The 15,217-nt window shown below is 41.5% G+C and overlaps 1 protein-coding gene across 1 annotated transcript; it reads right to left on the bottom strand.

The window, feature by feature from the left end:
- Positions 1 to 915: 915 nt before the first annotated feature.
- On the bottom strand, positions 916 to 14,706 carry UGDH (UDP-glucose 6-dehydrogenase). Its single transcript, XM_068680141.1, has 12 exons — positions 14,523 to 14,706; positions 14,028 to 14,196; positions 11,527 to 11,628; positions 10,022 to 10,222; positions 9,735 to 9,932; positions 9,098 to 9,245; positions 8,128 to 8,222; positions 6,256 to 6,386; positions 5,422 to 5,555; positions 4,368 to 4,459; positions 4,168 to 4,278; positions 916 to 3,508 (listed from the first exon to the last, which is right to left on the bottom strand). The coding sequence occupies exons 2-12, from the start codon at positions 14,187 to 14,189 to the stop codon at positions 3,398 to 3,400; spliced, it is 1,485 nt and encodes a 494-aa protein (XP_068536242.1). The 5' UTR covers positions 14,190 to 14,196; positions 14,523 to 14,706; the 3' UTR covers positions 916 to 3,397.
- Positions 14,707 to 15,217: the final 511 nt, after the last annotated feature.

Below are 15,217 nucleotides of genomic sequence, written 5' to 3' on the forward strand. Positions count from 1 at the left end.
GTCAGTGTTTCACAAAACAGCCATAAAGTACTATAACAATAATTTTCCTCACAAGCAGGAAAATAAACGCATTTGGGAATATGATCTCAAATCAACACAGATTCTTCAAGAGAATAGCTTTTTTTTTTTTAGCATCATTATATCGGTCTACTACAATGTGTGAAGCATAATTAAATCTTATGCAGCTGACTGGAGAATTGCTGCATCTGTGACTTAAGAGTCTCTAGGTTAAATCAACAAAGCAAGTGTTCATTTAAGAAGAGTTTTAAATTTTTTCCCCCCTACTTGATCAGCAAATAATATTGGTGTCCCCTTTACATAAAAATTAAAAAAGAATGTTTCTTTACTACAACATGGGACAAGCTCTTATTAAAGATGATGATCAACTTCCAGTAAGAACTCTCATCTTGGAATTGGGAGGGGAAAAAAGTAATGAAAAATGACACTAAGCAATGACAGGTAACCCGTTACTTCCTGCATTATTTTACAATTTGTTTAAAATTTGAGTTGTTGAGCAAGATTATAAAATGCTATAAATTGTAGATCACCTCCAACAGAAGAACTTTAAGGGATGAAGAGAGTTATAAAGTTGTTAGCTGCTAGGAAAGTTTTCCTCTAACTATTCCTGGCTTGGTCAAAAATGTGTTTGTTCTATTCAGTTGCTGTATTCTTGACTACCTCATGCCAGGAACCAGACTAGTTTTATCTGGACTAAGAGCTAAATACATACAGAAGAAAAAACAGTACATCTTGTCTGGCACATGGATTTGTCTAAGTACATGTTGAGTAAGGCCATGCATACGTGCAGTCCATATGCTGTTAGTAGGCTTGCATTAATCCACATTTGCTTCAGCTGTTACAGTCACGCTTTTGTGATGGAAAGCCATATTAATGTTGGATTGTATTTTATTTAAAAAAAAAAAATCAAAAAACAGAGCATAGAAGTCTATTACTCATATTATACAATTCTCATCAAGAGTTACATGCTCTAATATCCCATAAACACAGACTCAATTCCATTAAGAACCACCTCATGCATTACTTGTGAGCACAAACCCTTCGAAGCAGGAACACAAGTCATCTCCAACTCTATTTCCCTGGCAACCGTACTCTGAAGAGGATAACTGGTTATTCACAGTGCTGCAAAAGCTTCTGAACGTGTTTCTTTTGGCATGTGGCAAGGTTCTCTTGCATATATGCAAGGTATTTGGTATCCTGAAGGCATGCACCACCAGCTGTTCACATTGCTAAACCTGACTCATCCCACAAGCCCAGTGTCCCGCTGAAGGAATGCAGCAGATGAAAAAAGTTGACTGAAGAAAGCAAGAGAAACACCAGTACCAGTCACCACCTAGTGATCTCCAGAAAACCATCTGCCACTCCCCGGATTAGAGTCATCCCACAGATTAGTGTGATTTTCACAGAGGAAGTTTGTTTCATGTTTCTACTTCAGACTGATGTTTCTACTTCAAACCTTTTAATGCCCAAGGAGGAGTTACCGGCTTGCCCTCTGGTACTGCTGGGGGAAGCCCAGAAGGTGTCTGCCTGCTCAAAGGGTGTGATTTCCCCTTTTGATTACAGCTACACAGACCACAACGGTACCACAGGGTTGTCCTTGCTCTCTGGGTGTTGTATGAAAGCAGCACTAATGAATCAGGAAGAAAAGATATCCTGATGGAAACTAGTTTGAGTTTAACCTCCAATAATTTCCACTCTTTTTGGCTATCTTATAGCATATTCAAACGAGTCTTGTGATGCAGCAAAAAGCTCGAGGCACATTTGCCCGAAGCACTGAACAATTGCTACTTAGCAAGTCCTCCTCTAGAAGCCATTGAGGTACAGGATCTGAGGGCATCTGGCACAGGAGTACAGCTATTGCCACCAGAGCAGGTAACACTGCCTTGCATTGTCTCCTCAGTTTGGTGTATAAATTCCTGAGGTCTTCAAAGATCTGTCCTAAAGCTCACGTTGCATCTGCATTGCTGTGGGTGAATGGTTACAGTGACAGGACTCATTACCAAGTCGCTGATCTTGTGCTTCCAGTACAACTATTGACATAGCACACTTGAAGGCACAGCTGTTGAATAAAACCAGGAGGTGTTCTGTGACTAGTTACAGGATTTATTTATTTTTAAAAAGACATCCCAACACTACTATTATTCAGCTAAGACTTCTATATGCCTTCTAGTTCAAAACCGGTTCATGGTCATCCTTCTCTAGAACTGCACTCCTTTTCACAACCCCATGCAACAAGCCAAACACAAACTTCATAATCTCAAGGATTTTAATAGCACTGGCCAATTGAGAATAAAAACAAGTAAAAATAAAGTAAAGGCAAAAGTATCAAGATACATAGGAACCATTAATTCCTGCTAATTAAATGAGGTAGAAAGCTGACTAACATATGGGGCTGAATTTTTATTTTCTGAACAGCAGAGGATAAGTTTTGCAGATTCATTAAGAAAGCTGCTTGCAGTTGAAGTATAAGCAGAAAGGACGGAAAAAAAAAAAACCATCAGGTAGCTTTGAAGCTACCATTTGCTTTCTGTTTGGGCTGATACTGGATTAAGGTAATTCTGCTTAAATTCAACGTTCAGACAAGCAGCAAGCAGAATGCTCCTCTGCTGAAGATGGGTTGTATTGTGGTAACCGAGGAAAAACTTGCCCCAGGAATCTGATTAACTCAATAATTTACGTGCTGCACATGGAATGTAGGCAAGACAACCAAGAATCACAAGCGAGATTTACCAGTGGATCAGTTCATGGCTGCTAGTCCACTGCCAATGACATGATAGATGTCTGCAAAACTATCTGGCCTCCTAACAGACACGGCTCAGACCGCACCCGGGCCTGTTGATCCCAGTCAGGATCAGGGCATTACGGCTGCAGTCAGCTCTGGGTTAGGGCTCAACCCAAACCTATTAAGAGAGAAGTTCTAAGCAAATTTGATTCCACTGCCATTTAAAGCAGGCATTCAACAGGGGAAGGAATTAACCCCAGAGGAAAATTTTAAAAAGCAAGGCCAAAGTTCCTGATCACTATCTACAACTGGACTGAAGTAAAAAGATGTTCCATTTTTTTCTCCCCCTCACATCACTTGAAACATTTAAAGTGCAATTTAGGAACATTTCTGGAAGCAAAAATTTGCAGTTTGATGGTAACTTTTCCACTTAAAAGGTTGTTTCATTATTAAAAACAGGTCAGTACCATCTTCAGTAACCAAAAAATTGCTATAAAAATAGAGATTTGAAAATAGACTGAATTCACATGTACCGGGTACCATTTCTAGTGTAAAATTGCTTTTAGTTTATGAAAAATATTTTTCCTTAAAAAAGCATAGGCTTACAGTTATTATCCTTAAGAAGGTCCACATAGTTCCTTTAGTACCTACTAAACATTATACTCTAGGCTTTTTGACAGGTGGGTCCTGCAGGCTGAACTTGGGAATTTCACAAGAAGAAGCGAAAGGGATTCTTTTGGCTGACACCTTCTTCCCAATTGTTTCAATCTGAAAGAGAAAGCACATTTAGCAAGTGAGCATGGCAAAGTAGCAGAGTCACATAGGCAGAATCATGAGGAATACATGAACTAAAACCAGGGTGATGACTACATTTGATGAACGCTAGCATAGTAGAAGCTATAGAGCAGTGTGCCCAGGGAGAGTTAATGGAAGTATTAATACAGAAACTGAAAATAAAAGCACAAAAATTTAAAGGAAAAGAAAAAGCCTTTCAGGGGCTCCCACTTCACATATCTAAAGAGCTGCATCCTGCAAATTTAAGCATTTGTGCGCCTTATCTTCCATAAGACTATCAGTTCAAAAAAAAATAAAAGATATCAAGAGGGAAGGTCTATGGCCATGATAGAAGTCACTGTGCTGTCACAAATTCTGTCTCTACTAGACATTTTTTTGAGGCGTGCTTATACTGTTTAATGTTGATGGCAGAGTCTAACATAGCTTGGTGTTCAGGAGTATGAGTTTTCAAAGTACCAGAAAGGTACTAGAGGAAAAGCGCACTAGTGAACAGAGACTTAAGTACAGATTGATTTAAATTTAAAGCCTCTCCTGAAGAGAACAGTTTCCCCTACCCTCCCCCCTTTGCTATTCCATCATTTCACTGTGCGGAAGCAGAAGAAAAACCCCAGAAGCATCACCCAGCTGGTTACCTGGAAGCCAATGACTTGCAGCTCATTATGAAGATCATCAAGAACTCTCCTACCATCAAAGATAAATGCAGGCTTCAGCATCTTCTTGTGAATACGTTCATAATCCAGCTCCTGGAAAAAGCAATTAAAGCATACAGAATAAATACGTAGCTTGACACTGTTTATTTTCCCTTAGTTAAGTTTAAAGATGATATTTTTACCTTAAACATGTCCCATTCAGTGCAAATTACAAGGGCATGAGCACCATCACAGGCTTCATATGGATCTTTACTTATAGTCACCAGCCGAGACACTGTAACAGAAGGAAAATAAAGTTTTGTTCTGCAGACATCTGTGGCAATCTGGTGCACTCCTGGCAAGAGTCTTTGTCACCCTATTCAAACAAGGTGAGTTTTGGGTCACTTATCTAGAGATGTCTTTTGTCATTATTTAATGACAAAGTGGCAAGCTGCTTTCATTACATTTATATCTGGTGTCCAAATAGAATCTGGTATTTTGATGTTTGAAATTAAGCACTCAAATTTGATTTAAACACAGTCAGGAGCATTTCTAGAACTGGAAGCTACTATCAACTGGTCAGATGCCAACTCTCAAAGGTTATAGACTACAACACCAGCATACCACAGCTGCTGTTCAATGCTCACTTCACACTACAAAAAAAAATACGTCTCATTGCATACACTAAAGGCTGTCTTTATCATACCTGCCTCAGCAGCTGCCTAGAGGCAACCCTCCCATCATCCTCAAATTCAAGGACATGTCAAATAACACACACACCTTCCTCACCACGGGTCGTTTCCAGCCACTCTTCACCACTAGAAACAACCCAGGAGAAAGCTCTACAATGAATTCTGGAATTATTTATTTACTTCTGCTTTACATGGGCAGGCAAGATAGGACTCAGCACACAAAGTTGTTCACAGAATAACACTAATCTCTCCTACTACTGGACCTTCTTGTTTCTCTTCTTTTAAATTATGCAGAGAAAACTCTTTCATATATTCAAAGGAGTATTTGTTAAAAGAAATGATACAATAGAACAGAATTAGCCTTTGCCTATAAAGGCTAAGGGAGAAGCGTTACAGTAATCTCCTGAACCATACCAATCTTCTACTTTAAGTGTAACCAGCAGCACATCATTGCCAGGGTGAAATGAATACACAGTATTTAAACAGACTTTGCATATTTTGAGAATAGGGTGGGGGGTTTCTTCTTGTTGCAGGGTGCATGGAAACTTTACATGAGCATTCTTACCTTGGTTATCTTCTGAGACACCTGGGTGTGAGAGATCCAAGATGATTTGTTCCTTAGGTACTTTGGGATCATAGATGTGGAGCTTTGCTCCTTCATCCATTAAATACTTGCTAATGTAGATACTGGATGACTCCCTAGGGAAGAGAATTAAACAGCTGAAGAACCTGATGTTATGTGCTAAATAATGCAAGTCTTCAAGTGTCATGATATGCAATGCCAGAGCCTTTACAATGGTTTTGCATTAGTGATAATCCATGCCAACAATAAATTAAAGATTTTGAGGGAGGCCAAGAAGAATAATATGAAAGAAAAATATAAAAAAAGCTTACATCTCTTTCACTGAATCATGTAAGAAAGACAGTACGCCCCAGCACTCCTACTGACCATAAGTAACGAGGCATCACTCATAAGTGTGCAGTTGGGGAGAGTTTTATAAAGTCTGCCCTTTACAGAAAGAAGGAATTAAACATCTTTGGGGAAACAAAGCTGAAATTTTGTTTTCAAATAACAATTTAGAGTCAGTTGAAAAAAATATTTGCATTCTTTACTGTGGAGAAGGAAGGACTCAAACAATTGTGCCCTGTGCAAGTTAAGGACTAAACACAGTGAGTTATCTGTTCTAGCTTCTGAATGATTCAGGTATGTTACAGAGACCAAGAATCAGTTGTCTCACCCATTTAGGAACCACTATCCATACAACAAAGCAGTTCATTCAAAAAGAGGTTAAGGATCCCATATTTGATCTGTTTTCATTAACAGAATTGAGCTGGTTTAGCTGCACAGCTGTAACAAGAGTAGGGAATCCATATTAGCACACTGATTTCACTGTCTTACCTGGTATCCCCAGTATCCTTTTTGAATGCAAACCCTAGAATAGCAATCTTCTTATCAGTGACAGTATTGAACAAACTGTCAATAATACGGGAAGCAAACCTTCGCCTCTGGTAATCATTCATGTCTATTACCTGAAATTATAAAAACATCGTGGTTTAAAAGAGAGCCATTTTAAACTGTAACTGGATTCTGCTAATAATCGAAGCCAAACTAGCCATGCAAGTTTAAATGAGACTTGAAAGAGAAAGCCAAGTATTTTTACTCAGCATCATAAATAATCCAAAGGTAAGTTTAGTTCGTTTATCACCTTCAGATAGATACAATTTTAATCAGTGACTACAAATGCATTTACATACATACACACCCCATCTTGTATCAGCTAGTTCAAAGGCTAGGCTTTTTCTGGTTTGTGATGTTAAAAAAAAGTAAGTTACTACCTGTTCGTTCCGGGCAGAAACATGGAAAGCAGTTTCAGTGCTAAGAGTACCTGATGTCACATGGACATCCCATTGCCAGATGTATATTTTCCTACCTGCCATATCTGATTGCTGTGAGAACACTTAAAGCGTATTAAAAAAATAATAATAATCTAAATTGATTTTGGTGCATAAAACTAGTGTGATTAAACTAGACTTGAAAGTGTCTTGGTTTTGTTATTACACAGAAGTAGGTTCACTCAGCCTGGCTGTTCTAGTGCTTTCCTCCCAGCCTGCTTCAAACTTTGATCCCCAGCCTTGGACACACGGGGCACCAGATCGCTGGTAGAACAGGGAAGGCAGGTTCCTCACCTAGTCAATGTTTACCATGAACTGACATGGAAGTGTCAGAAATCAATAGAAAAGTATAATTCAACTCAAAGCAGGAATTAACAGAAGCTTAACGTAGCTGGTGGCTGATGTTATGCAACATAAGGTATGAACAATACAGAAGGATATTGGTGAGCTGGGTTTCTTTGAGGAAAGGAAATAAAAGCAGGGAGATTATTCAAGTCAGAGTAATGTGGTGATGGGGAACATAAGCCTAACAGGTGACAGGGCAAGAGGGATACATTTCTTTGTATCCTGGGACAGATGAACCTCTGCAAGCTGGCAGTGCTCTGAAGAAGGTGCAGGTAAGGGATCACACTACGTGAGCACAGCACTTTGGCTGCTGCAGGGTTAGGATAAGGTAGTCTTCCTGTCTGATCTGTCCACAGCTTAAGTCATATGGAAACACTGCAAAGAACTACTCTTAAACCAGAGTAAGAGAACTTAAAAGCAATAAAAGTTTTAAACTAGTTCGTTTATGTTAACATAAGCCTAAAGAGTTCACTGCTAATTAAAAAACACCCCATACAGAGCAAGCCATAAGTGTTCATACACATTTGGGCTGCCAAGACTTCAGCTAGGTTGCATAAGGGAAGTATCCTTATGATCTCAGAGAACAAAGAACCAAACCAATTTGTCTCTTGTCTCTTTAAAGACTAGTAGTTTTACCATTCTTCACCAGATTATCAAGTTGCTGTGGTTCATTCCTGCAGCTCCCACTGCTCCAGGGATGGTCTGCTTTCATCTTATGCTGAGTAAACTGAAGGATGACTAAACTTCACAAGTTTGAGGAGTTATGAGTAACATCCAGCCACATTTCAGATAATTAGAAAAGAATACTTTTCACTTTTTGGGGAATAGACTCCTGCAAAGCCAGAACTAGGAGTCCAGATACACTTATACTTTGCATTTTCTATTGCTACTTCCAAACAGCTTCCCAATCCATTTGGTTCAGACAAGTTAAATCACTCCAAATAAAGCCTACAGAGTGTACATGTGGACAACACTCAAGAGCTGAAGAAACAACACCCCGTGGGGAAAAAAAAAGTGAAAAGGAAACTTGTACCTGTTGCCAGTATCTGGCTACTTCAGGTAAGTTCAGTGCCTCACAAAGGTACACTAAATTCAAGACATCCTTCTGAAAACAGCTACCTCCAAACCCTGAAAAAAGATGGTTATTTTACAAGTGGCTTGCATTAATAAGGTACTATTCTAACCCAGTCTTTATAATCAAATAGTTTTTGGCAATCATTGACAGTCAGCATTATAGGTGTTTGTTTGTTCCCCCTCCACCCCCCAGGATGTCACTGCTAACAAATGAAAACCCCTAGGGATCTTTCAGAGTCCAACACCTGGAGCTACTTCGTCAGTTACAAAAGCCTTAATGTCTGCTTCAGATCCCATTAAGTCAACAGAAGTTTTAAACCTGTCTCAATGGATCACAAGAGTCTCTAGATAATAGGATGTTTTTATCAATAGAGGGTAGACAAGCTCCTAGGTTTGCTCACCCCCCACCTAGAGATGTGTATGACTATTTCTCAGAATAAGTATGCAAAGATTAGGTTCTTCCCCTTCCCCCCAACCCCAAATGGCTGTTTAATCATAGCCAAGAACTTAAAGACCACCACAGCTAAGAGAGAATGTAAAAAAAAAAAAAAAGTCAGTAGAAGGATCCTTGACCCTTAGAACTTCATTCAGAGTCCCAGAAGCAACACATTGTAGGATGAATTATAATAACCAAATACAATTTGGAAGTGTATTTACTGTATACTTCCACTCTTGCGTGGACTTCTAAAAGAGGTTAATTTAATAAGGTTATTTTGTGTGGATTTTGTGCTTCACATTACCTAGTCTAGAACACCCTCCATCCTATACATTTCACCAGAAAGTGTTTTTATGCTAGCACTTCACAGCAATATTTTTCTGTGCTGTAGAAGATTTTAGATTATCAGATCATGTATTTCAAAGCACTATTAGTAGACCTATTGCAGTAATAAACGGAAGCCCAAAAGGAGGAAAAAAGAGTTTCCACTTACCAACACTGGCTTTCAGAAACTTATTTCCAATTCTTTGGTCTGTTCCAATAGCTCTTGCTACTTCTTCAACATCTGCCCCCGTAGCTTCACACAGAGCACTGATTGAGTTAATGCTGCTGATTCTTTGGGCAAGGAAAGCATTAGCTGCCTGTAGATAAGAAAAAACAACGTAGTATAGAAAACTTAATTCCTCTGGAAACCAGAGAGCCCACAGGTCAATGAGTGAGATACTAAAGTAATTCTTCCTCCAGTACTATGTAGCTCTGTTGAGCGACTAAATGGTAATAAGCAGTTTAATACATAAATGCAAATTAATGAGATCTAAGTAGAATAATTTATTATTTAACTTGCAGACTTGGAAACATTTCATGAAGGTAGCCAGTTTCTGCAGCACTGATGGCTTGTTTAGTAATAACACAGCAATAAACATGAGGCAAGGATTTCATGGAAAATTGCTATCATCTATTAGATCAACCAAGATCATTGGAAAAGATGACTATCCTTTGACATACACTGGGTCCTCCAAACCCTGTCTGTCTTTCCTAGCTGCATCACTCAGTTGCAGTGAACTGCTTATGAGCTTCATCTCACTTGCATCCTTCACTAACTACAGAGACAGGTGGTGAGTAGTACTAACCAGTTTAGAAAGTTCTGATGACCAGGTGTTGGTGGTGAGGATTTTCTCTTTGGGCACCCAGTGCTCATAAACAGCACAGAGTGCACGGACAGCTTTCTGTCCCTCTGGAGAGTCGTCTCCACCAATAAGCACTCTGTCCGGGTTCTTCAGGTCCTTGATGGCTGTTCCTTCTGCAAGGAACTCTGGGTTAGACAGCACCTGCAAGCACACAGGTGAAGCGTGAAATAAAGAACAGCTAAAAAGCAAAAGCCATCACCCTTAAAACACAACTCAAAGATTATGCTTACCTGCAAATCCAGGTTAGGCTTTGTATTGGCATCAAATATCCGACGAATGCTCTCTGCAGCACGAACTGGCACTGTGCTCTTCTCAGTGACAATTTTGTAGCCATTCGAGTTTTGTACAATTCGTCTAGCACAAGCTTCAATGTATTTCAGGTCAGCAGCTCGGCCTTTTCCCATCCCATAGGTCTTTGTGGGAGTGTTAACCTAGTTACAGATACATAGGCAGAGAAGAAACATTATAGGTCTCTTGATTTCATCTATTCAGTTGGTCCTGTGTTAGGACAGACACTTTGTTTCCCTGAACCCAGTTTGGTTCTGCCCCTCAATTACTCTATTTGCCCTATCAGTTGAACAGCTATTAGCTTTCTCAATTACCCTTCTTGTCTTCCAAAGTAAGCTCACTGGCCTCTATTCAAACAAAAGCAATTCATAACAGCTCTGCAGGCTTCTAGGAAGCTTAGGCCCTATCCTGGACACAGCAATAAAGAAATTATTGCTACAGACAGCCATCTTTTGTTTCTTGTCCAATGTAGCAAGTGTTAAAATTCACATTATAAGAGTCTTGCAACTAGTGAGGCAGTTAAACCCACTTTGCATTGGTTTTAAATCTAGGTGTGGAGCTGCTGAAAATCACTTTATACACAAAAGAAAATTTTTAGATTAAGACAAAGGGTCTTTTTTATTAGAAACTCAAGGAAATAGCAACAACACAAGAACTGCTGTGATTTTACAAGTCAGTGACCGGAACCCAGGTGGCCACACATGGGTTGTATTAGTGGCAGTCTTCCAGCCAAGTAGCATTCATTTTAGCCTTCATGAATGGAGAAAAATACCAATCAGGAGAGCTCTGCATTGAGGTGCCCAACAAAGAGAGGATCTCAAGAAAAGAGGACTTTAGTAACAAGTCTCAGTTGTGATCTTCACCAAGATGAATAGAAGCCAGTCCTTCTGGACTCTGTATTGGGTACAACCTTCTCTACTAAGAGAGGTCACACTGCTTAATGTTTGACTGGATCTGCTTCTTAGAGGTGTCAACAGCTTAAAAATATCAGGGCCTCCTAAAGGATATTAAGGAAAATTCCTGCCAGCTCCTACCAATATACAGCTTCTAGAAGTAAGTCACCTTTGTAACCAGTGCTCAGTATATGATTTTGCATCCCAGTCTCGGAATCATATCAAACCTGGCCTTCAGTACACTACAGTGACAGATCTGCACTAAATCCTGCTCTAGAGCCCCAAATACTTAATCAAGCTAAACATCAGCGTTATCATTTTGACTTAAGGCCTGTTGGCCTGCCAAGTGTTCTGTTGGCTACAAGAAACCAAGTGCAAGATAAAGATAAAATAAGAAGTTTACTGCTCTTCCCCACAGCGTACAGAAAGACAAGGAGAAATCTGTGACAGCGACATGACATGGCTAAACAAACCCATATGATAAAACAAAGGCCTCTTCCCAACATAAAAAAGCAACACATAAGATACAAATATACACAACCCCCTAAACTTACAGAAATAAATACAAGGTCAGCTTCTCTAATGGCATCATCAATACTGGTAGAAAAGAAGAGATTTTTTCCTCGGCAGGACTCTACCACTTCTTTTAACCCTGGCTGAAAAAAAGCAGAAAAAAAGAACAGTTATGGTTAATGCAGTACATTAGTCTTTTGGGGCATACAGAACAGTAGAATTACACGCCCAAACAGGCAGCATATAATTTCAGATGGAGACTTTTCTGCTCAGTGTGGCATATTTTCAGTCTGTCAAATGTAAAGCAAAGCTTATGTAGCTTTATACAGGGGCAAAAATAAATAAACCCTTTTCTTAGTCAAGACACTCAAAACAGTCTCAGATTTCAGCCACACTGAGTTGCTATTTACACAACAGGTTTTAGGCTCCAGTTATTCACATGCTTAGCTCTACTGCCATGAACAACAATTAACATCACTCTACAGGTTCTTTAAGTAGATTCAAGAACAAAGTCTTACAATATTCCCAAGGCTGCAGGGAATAAAAAAGCATTTGCAACTCTCCTTGTCCCTCAGCTACACATTCCATGATCTCCCAAACAAGTAAACTCAGATCTAATAAACTGATTCACTATTTAAAAACAAACAAAGAAAAACCCACAGAATCAATTTACACTAAGTTAGCAACCTCAAATCCAATGAAAGAGGCAACAGATTGACAAAAGGAGTTGTCCTTCTCTCCTGTGTCTACCACACGTTTGTACCAGATTACCAGACTAAATACTAAATTTATCCAGGAACCACACCTGCAGTGTGGAAGAATCATGGGCACAATCTGATGAGATTCTTTCCAGATACACAGACAGTGCTAGAACACTTTTCCTTCCCTCAACACCTCCACTCAGACAAGGGGAGCAGGTCACGTGTACACGAACAAGCCTCTGTACTAGGATGGGCTATAGAATGTTTTAGTTTAGATATGTTTGTCATAGATAAGAGAAGCCTTTATATTCTGTTTGATAATAAAGTCACACACACTGTAACCCGGCAATCATGTCCCTAACTTGTGAGATGCCTATCATGACATGAGGTATTTGAATAAGTGCCAGGAAGGCAAAGGTTCACTGTAGGGAGAGAGAGGAAAACGAAGTAGAAGCTTTCTTATGCAAGGCATTTTTGCTGTCTCACTTTATACCAAATATCTCTCTGAAAAGGAAAAGAAAGGTCAACATAGGCAGAATAACCCGTCAAATATTTTATCTATAGCCTTATTGGGATGTAAATAGAGAGGTAGCTCATAGAGAGTGAAAGAATTTCATTGTACCTTCTGACACTGGGAAGAAAAAAAAAATGAAATAAAAAATACAAAAACTTCTGTGTGCAATGACTCAAATTTACAACTGTCTGAACTAGTTCTTGGCAGTTTTTATACATTCTTTGTAAGGAAAGGACAGTTCCAGGAAACAGATGTTGTGCTGTTTAGTTTTTTTAATTGTGTGCGCTTTTAGCTTAAAAAAAAAAAAAAAAAAAACCAAGATTATTTTTACTTAAACTCTAACTGTTGTAGTCTACATGTTAGTACCAAACAAAGTACTTCCTTTTGTGATCTTTTTTCAAGTCTTGCCTGCTAATCTGAGCATTACACACATTTTCCTTTGAATATGCTTGACAAAGGAAGTCTACTCATCTCTGCGTAGTCACACTATTTTATTTTATTTATTTTTTTACTACTTTTACAAACTAAGTGTTACAGCACAGACAGGATTCAGAAGACTTCTTATAGCCTGAAGAAGCAGTAACTGCTAGTAATAGCACCTCGTCATTAGGAACCAAATGAGATAAGTTTTCATTCCCACATAAGAATGGAACCTGAACCTAGAACAATTATATCTCATGAAACAATGAAGAGGAGAGAAGAATGAAGGGCAGAAATCCTTTTTAGCATTAGGGAAGTACTTACTACACTTTCAAATTAAAGGCCTTCTGTAACAAAGGAAAAAACAGTATGATGCTTTTAGAAATCATTTTAATATGTCCTAAGACCCTTAGGCTAAATTGGAGGTTTATAGTATAAGTAAGACAGGAACATGACCATCCTCATCTAACAACATGGTTAAGATGGGCAGCACAGGCTGCATTTTGGCAGCATTCAGAACAGAACAAGCTTATCACCCACAATTACACATCAATATTGTGCAATAACACAGCAGATATCTATAACTGAGTAAGAGCACTACATTATGGTTAAATAGATCACAGGAGAAAGTCAGCATGATTTAGCACAACTCACTAGGAAAACAGTGATGTTTGTCATTAATAGGCCATTGGTAGATAACCTCTAAGCACCCTCCCACACCAGATATCGAATTATTGTTTCCAAAATCTGGCTTAATGAGCGGCTGTTCCAGAATGCTCGTTTTGGAGGCCGTCATTGTGCTACACTGAGCGAGCTTCAGAGGTGGGCCACGAGGAAGTGCCATGCGGTGCAAGGGAAGCAGACGCAGGGCTGGCTGAGAGGAGAGATGCCAGGGAGATGACTTTACCTCGTAAATGGGGAGCGTGTCCGAATTCCAGGCGTTGATCCTGGCCTCGTTGACGTCCACGACGGTGACGGTGATGTTGGGGCACATCTGGGCGATCACGCTGCAGGTTGGCCCCCCGACATAGCCGGCACCGATGCAGCAGATCTTCTTGATTTCGAACATGATGGCTCTGGCAAGAAGGGGAGAGGAAAGGCGAGAGGCGGGGGTCAGGAAGCCTCAAAGCATCCCTGCTCCGCCGCCGGGCTGCCACAAAGAAGCGCGTCCGTGCAGCGGGATCCTAAACGCGAGGCACAATTAACAGGCAAAGCTTCCAGATCCTGAGCACCCAGGAGGCGTTTTTGGAGGCCACCCCGCAGCACAAACACCCCCCTTCAGCCGGGGAAGGGCCGGGGGCGGGGAGGGAGGGAAAGGGAAGGGGAAAGGAAGGGGAGAGGCGCCTCGGCCGCGGCCTCCGCAGCCCGGGGAGGGAGCCAGGCCGGCAGCCGCGGCACTTACAGCCTGCGGGCAGCGGGGCTGAGGCGATGGATGCTCGGCGAGCTCAACGCGACGCTCCGCTGCCAGCCGGGCGGCGGCTATTTAAAGGGCCGCCGCGGGGCTGAGGCGGCCGCTTCATGCCGTGAAAGCCGAGCGAGGCCCGGCCCCGGTTCCTCCCTTCCCGCGGGGCCGGGGCGGAGCAGATCGGAGCGGAGCGGAGCGGGGCCCGCCCGCCTCCTCCCTCCTCCCGCCCGCCTCCTCCCTCCTCCCGCCCTCCTCTGGCCCCGCCGGCGAATGGGCGCCGGACACCTCAGGCGCCGAGCCCGCCCCGCCCCGAGGGGCCGCAGGGCCCCCGGGCCCGCATGGGGTCTCCGCGGCCGCCCCCCGCTATGAGGAGGCTGCGGGCAGCTCCGAGCCCCCCCCGGGCTCCGCTCGGCTCGGGGCGATGGGAGGGGGTGGCGCCGGGGTCGCCTCTTGTGCTGCCTCTTGTGCCGCCTCAGGGGGTTGTGAGGGAAAGGCTGCGTTTTGGTGGCCAAATATGAGGGTGAAGCGTGTTTGGTCCTTCGCCTGTGCTTACCAGGAAACGAAATTAGAAGCACAGAATCATTAAAGTTGGAAAAGAGTTCCGAGATCGTCTGGTCCAGCCACCCCCCAACACCAGTGTCACCCACAAAACCATGTCCCAAGCACCACGTCCAACCTTCCCTTGAATGCCC

Source organism: Anas acuta, chromosome 4, assembly GCF_963932015.1.
Source record: "Anas acuta chromosome 4, bAnaAcu1.1, whole genome shotgun sequence".
Taxonomy (NCBI): Eukaryota; Metazoa; Chordata; class Aves; order Anseriformes; family Anatidae; genus Anas; species Anas acuta.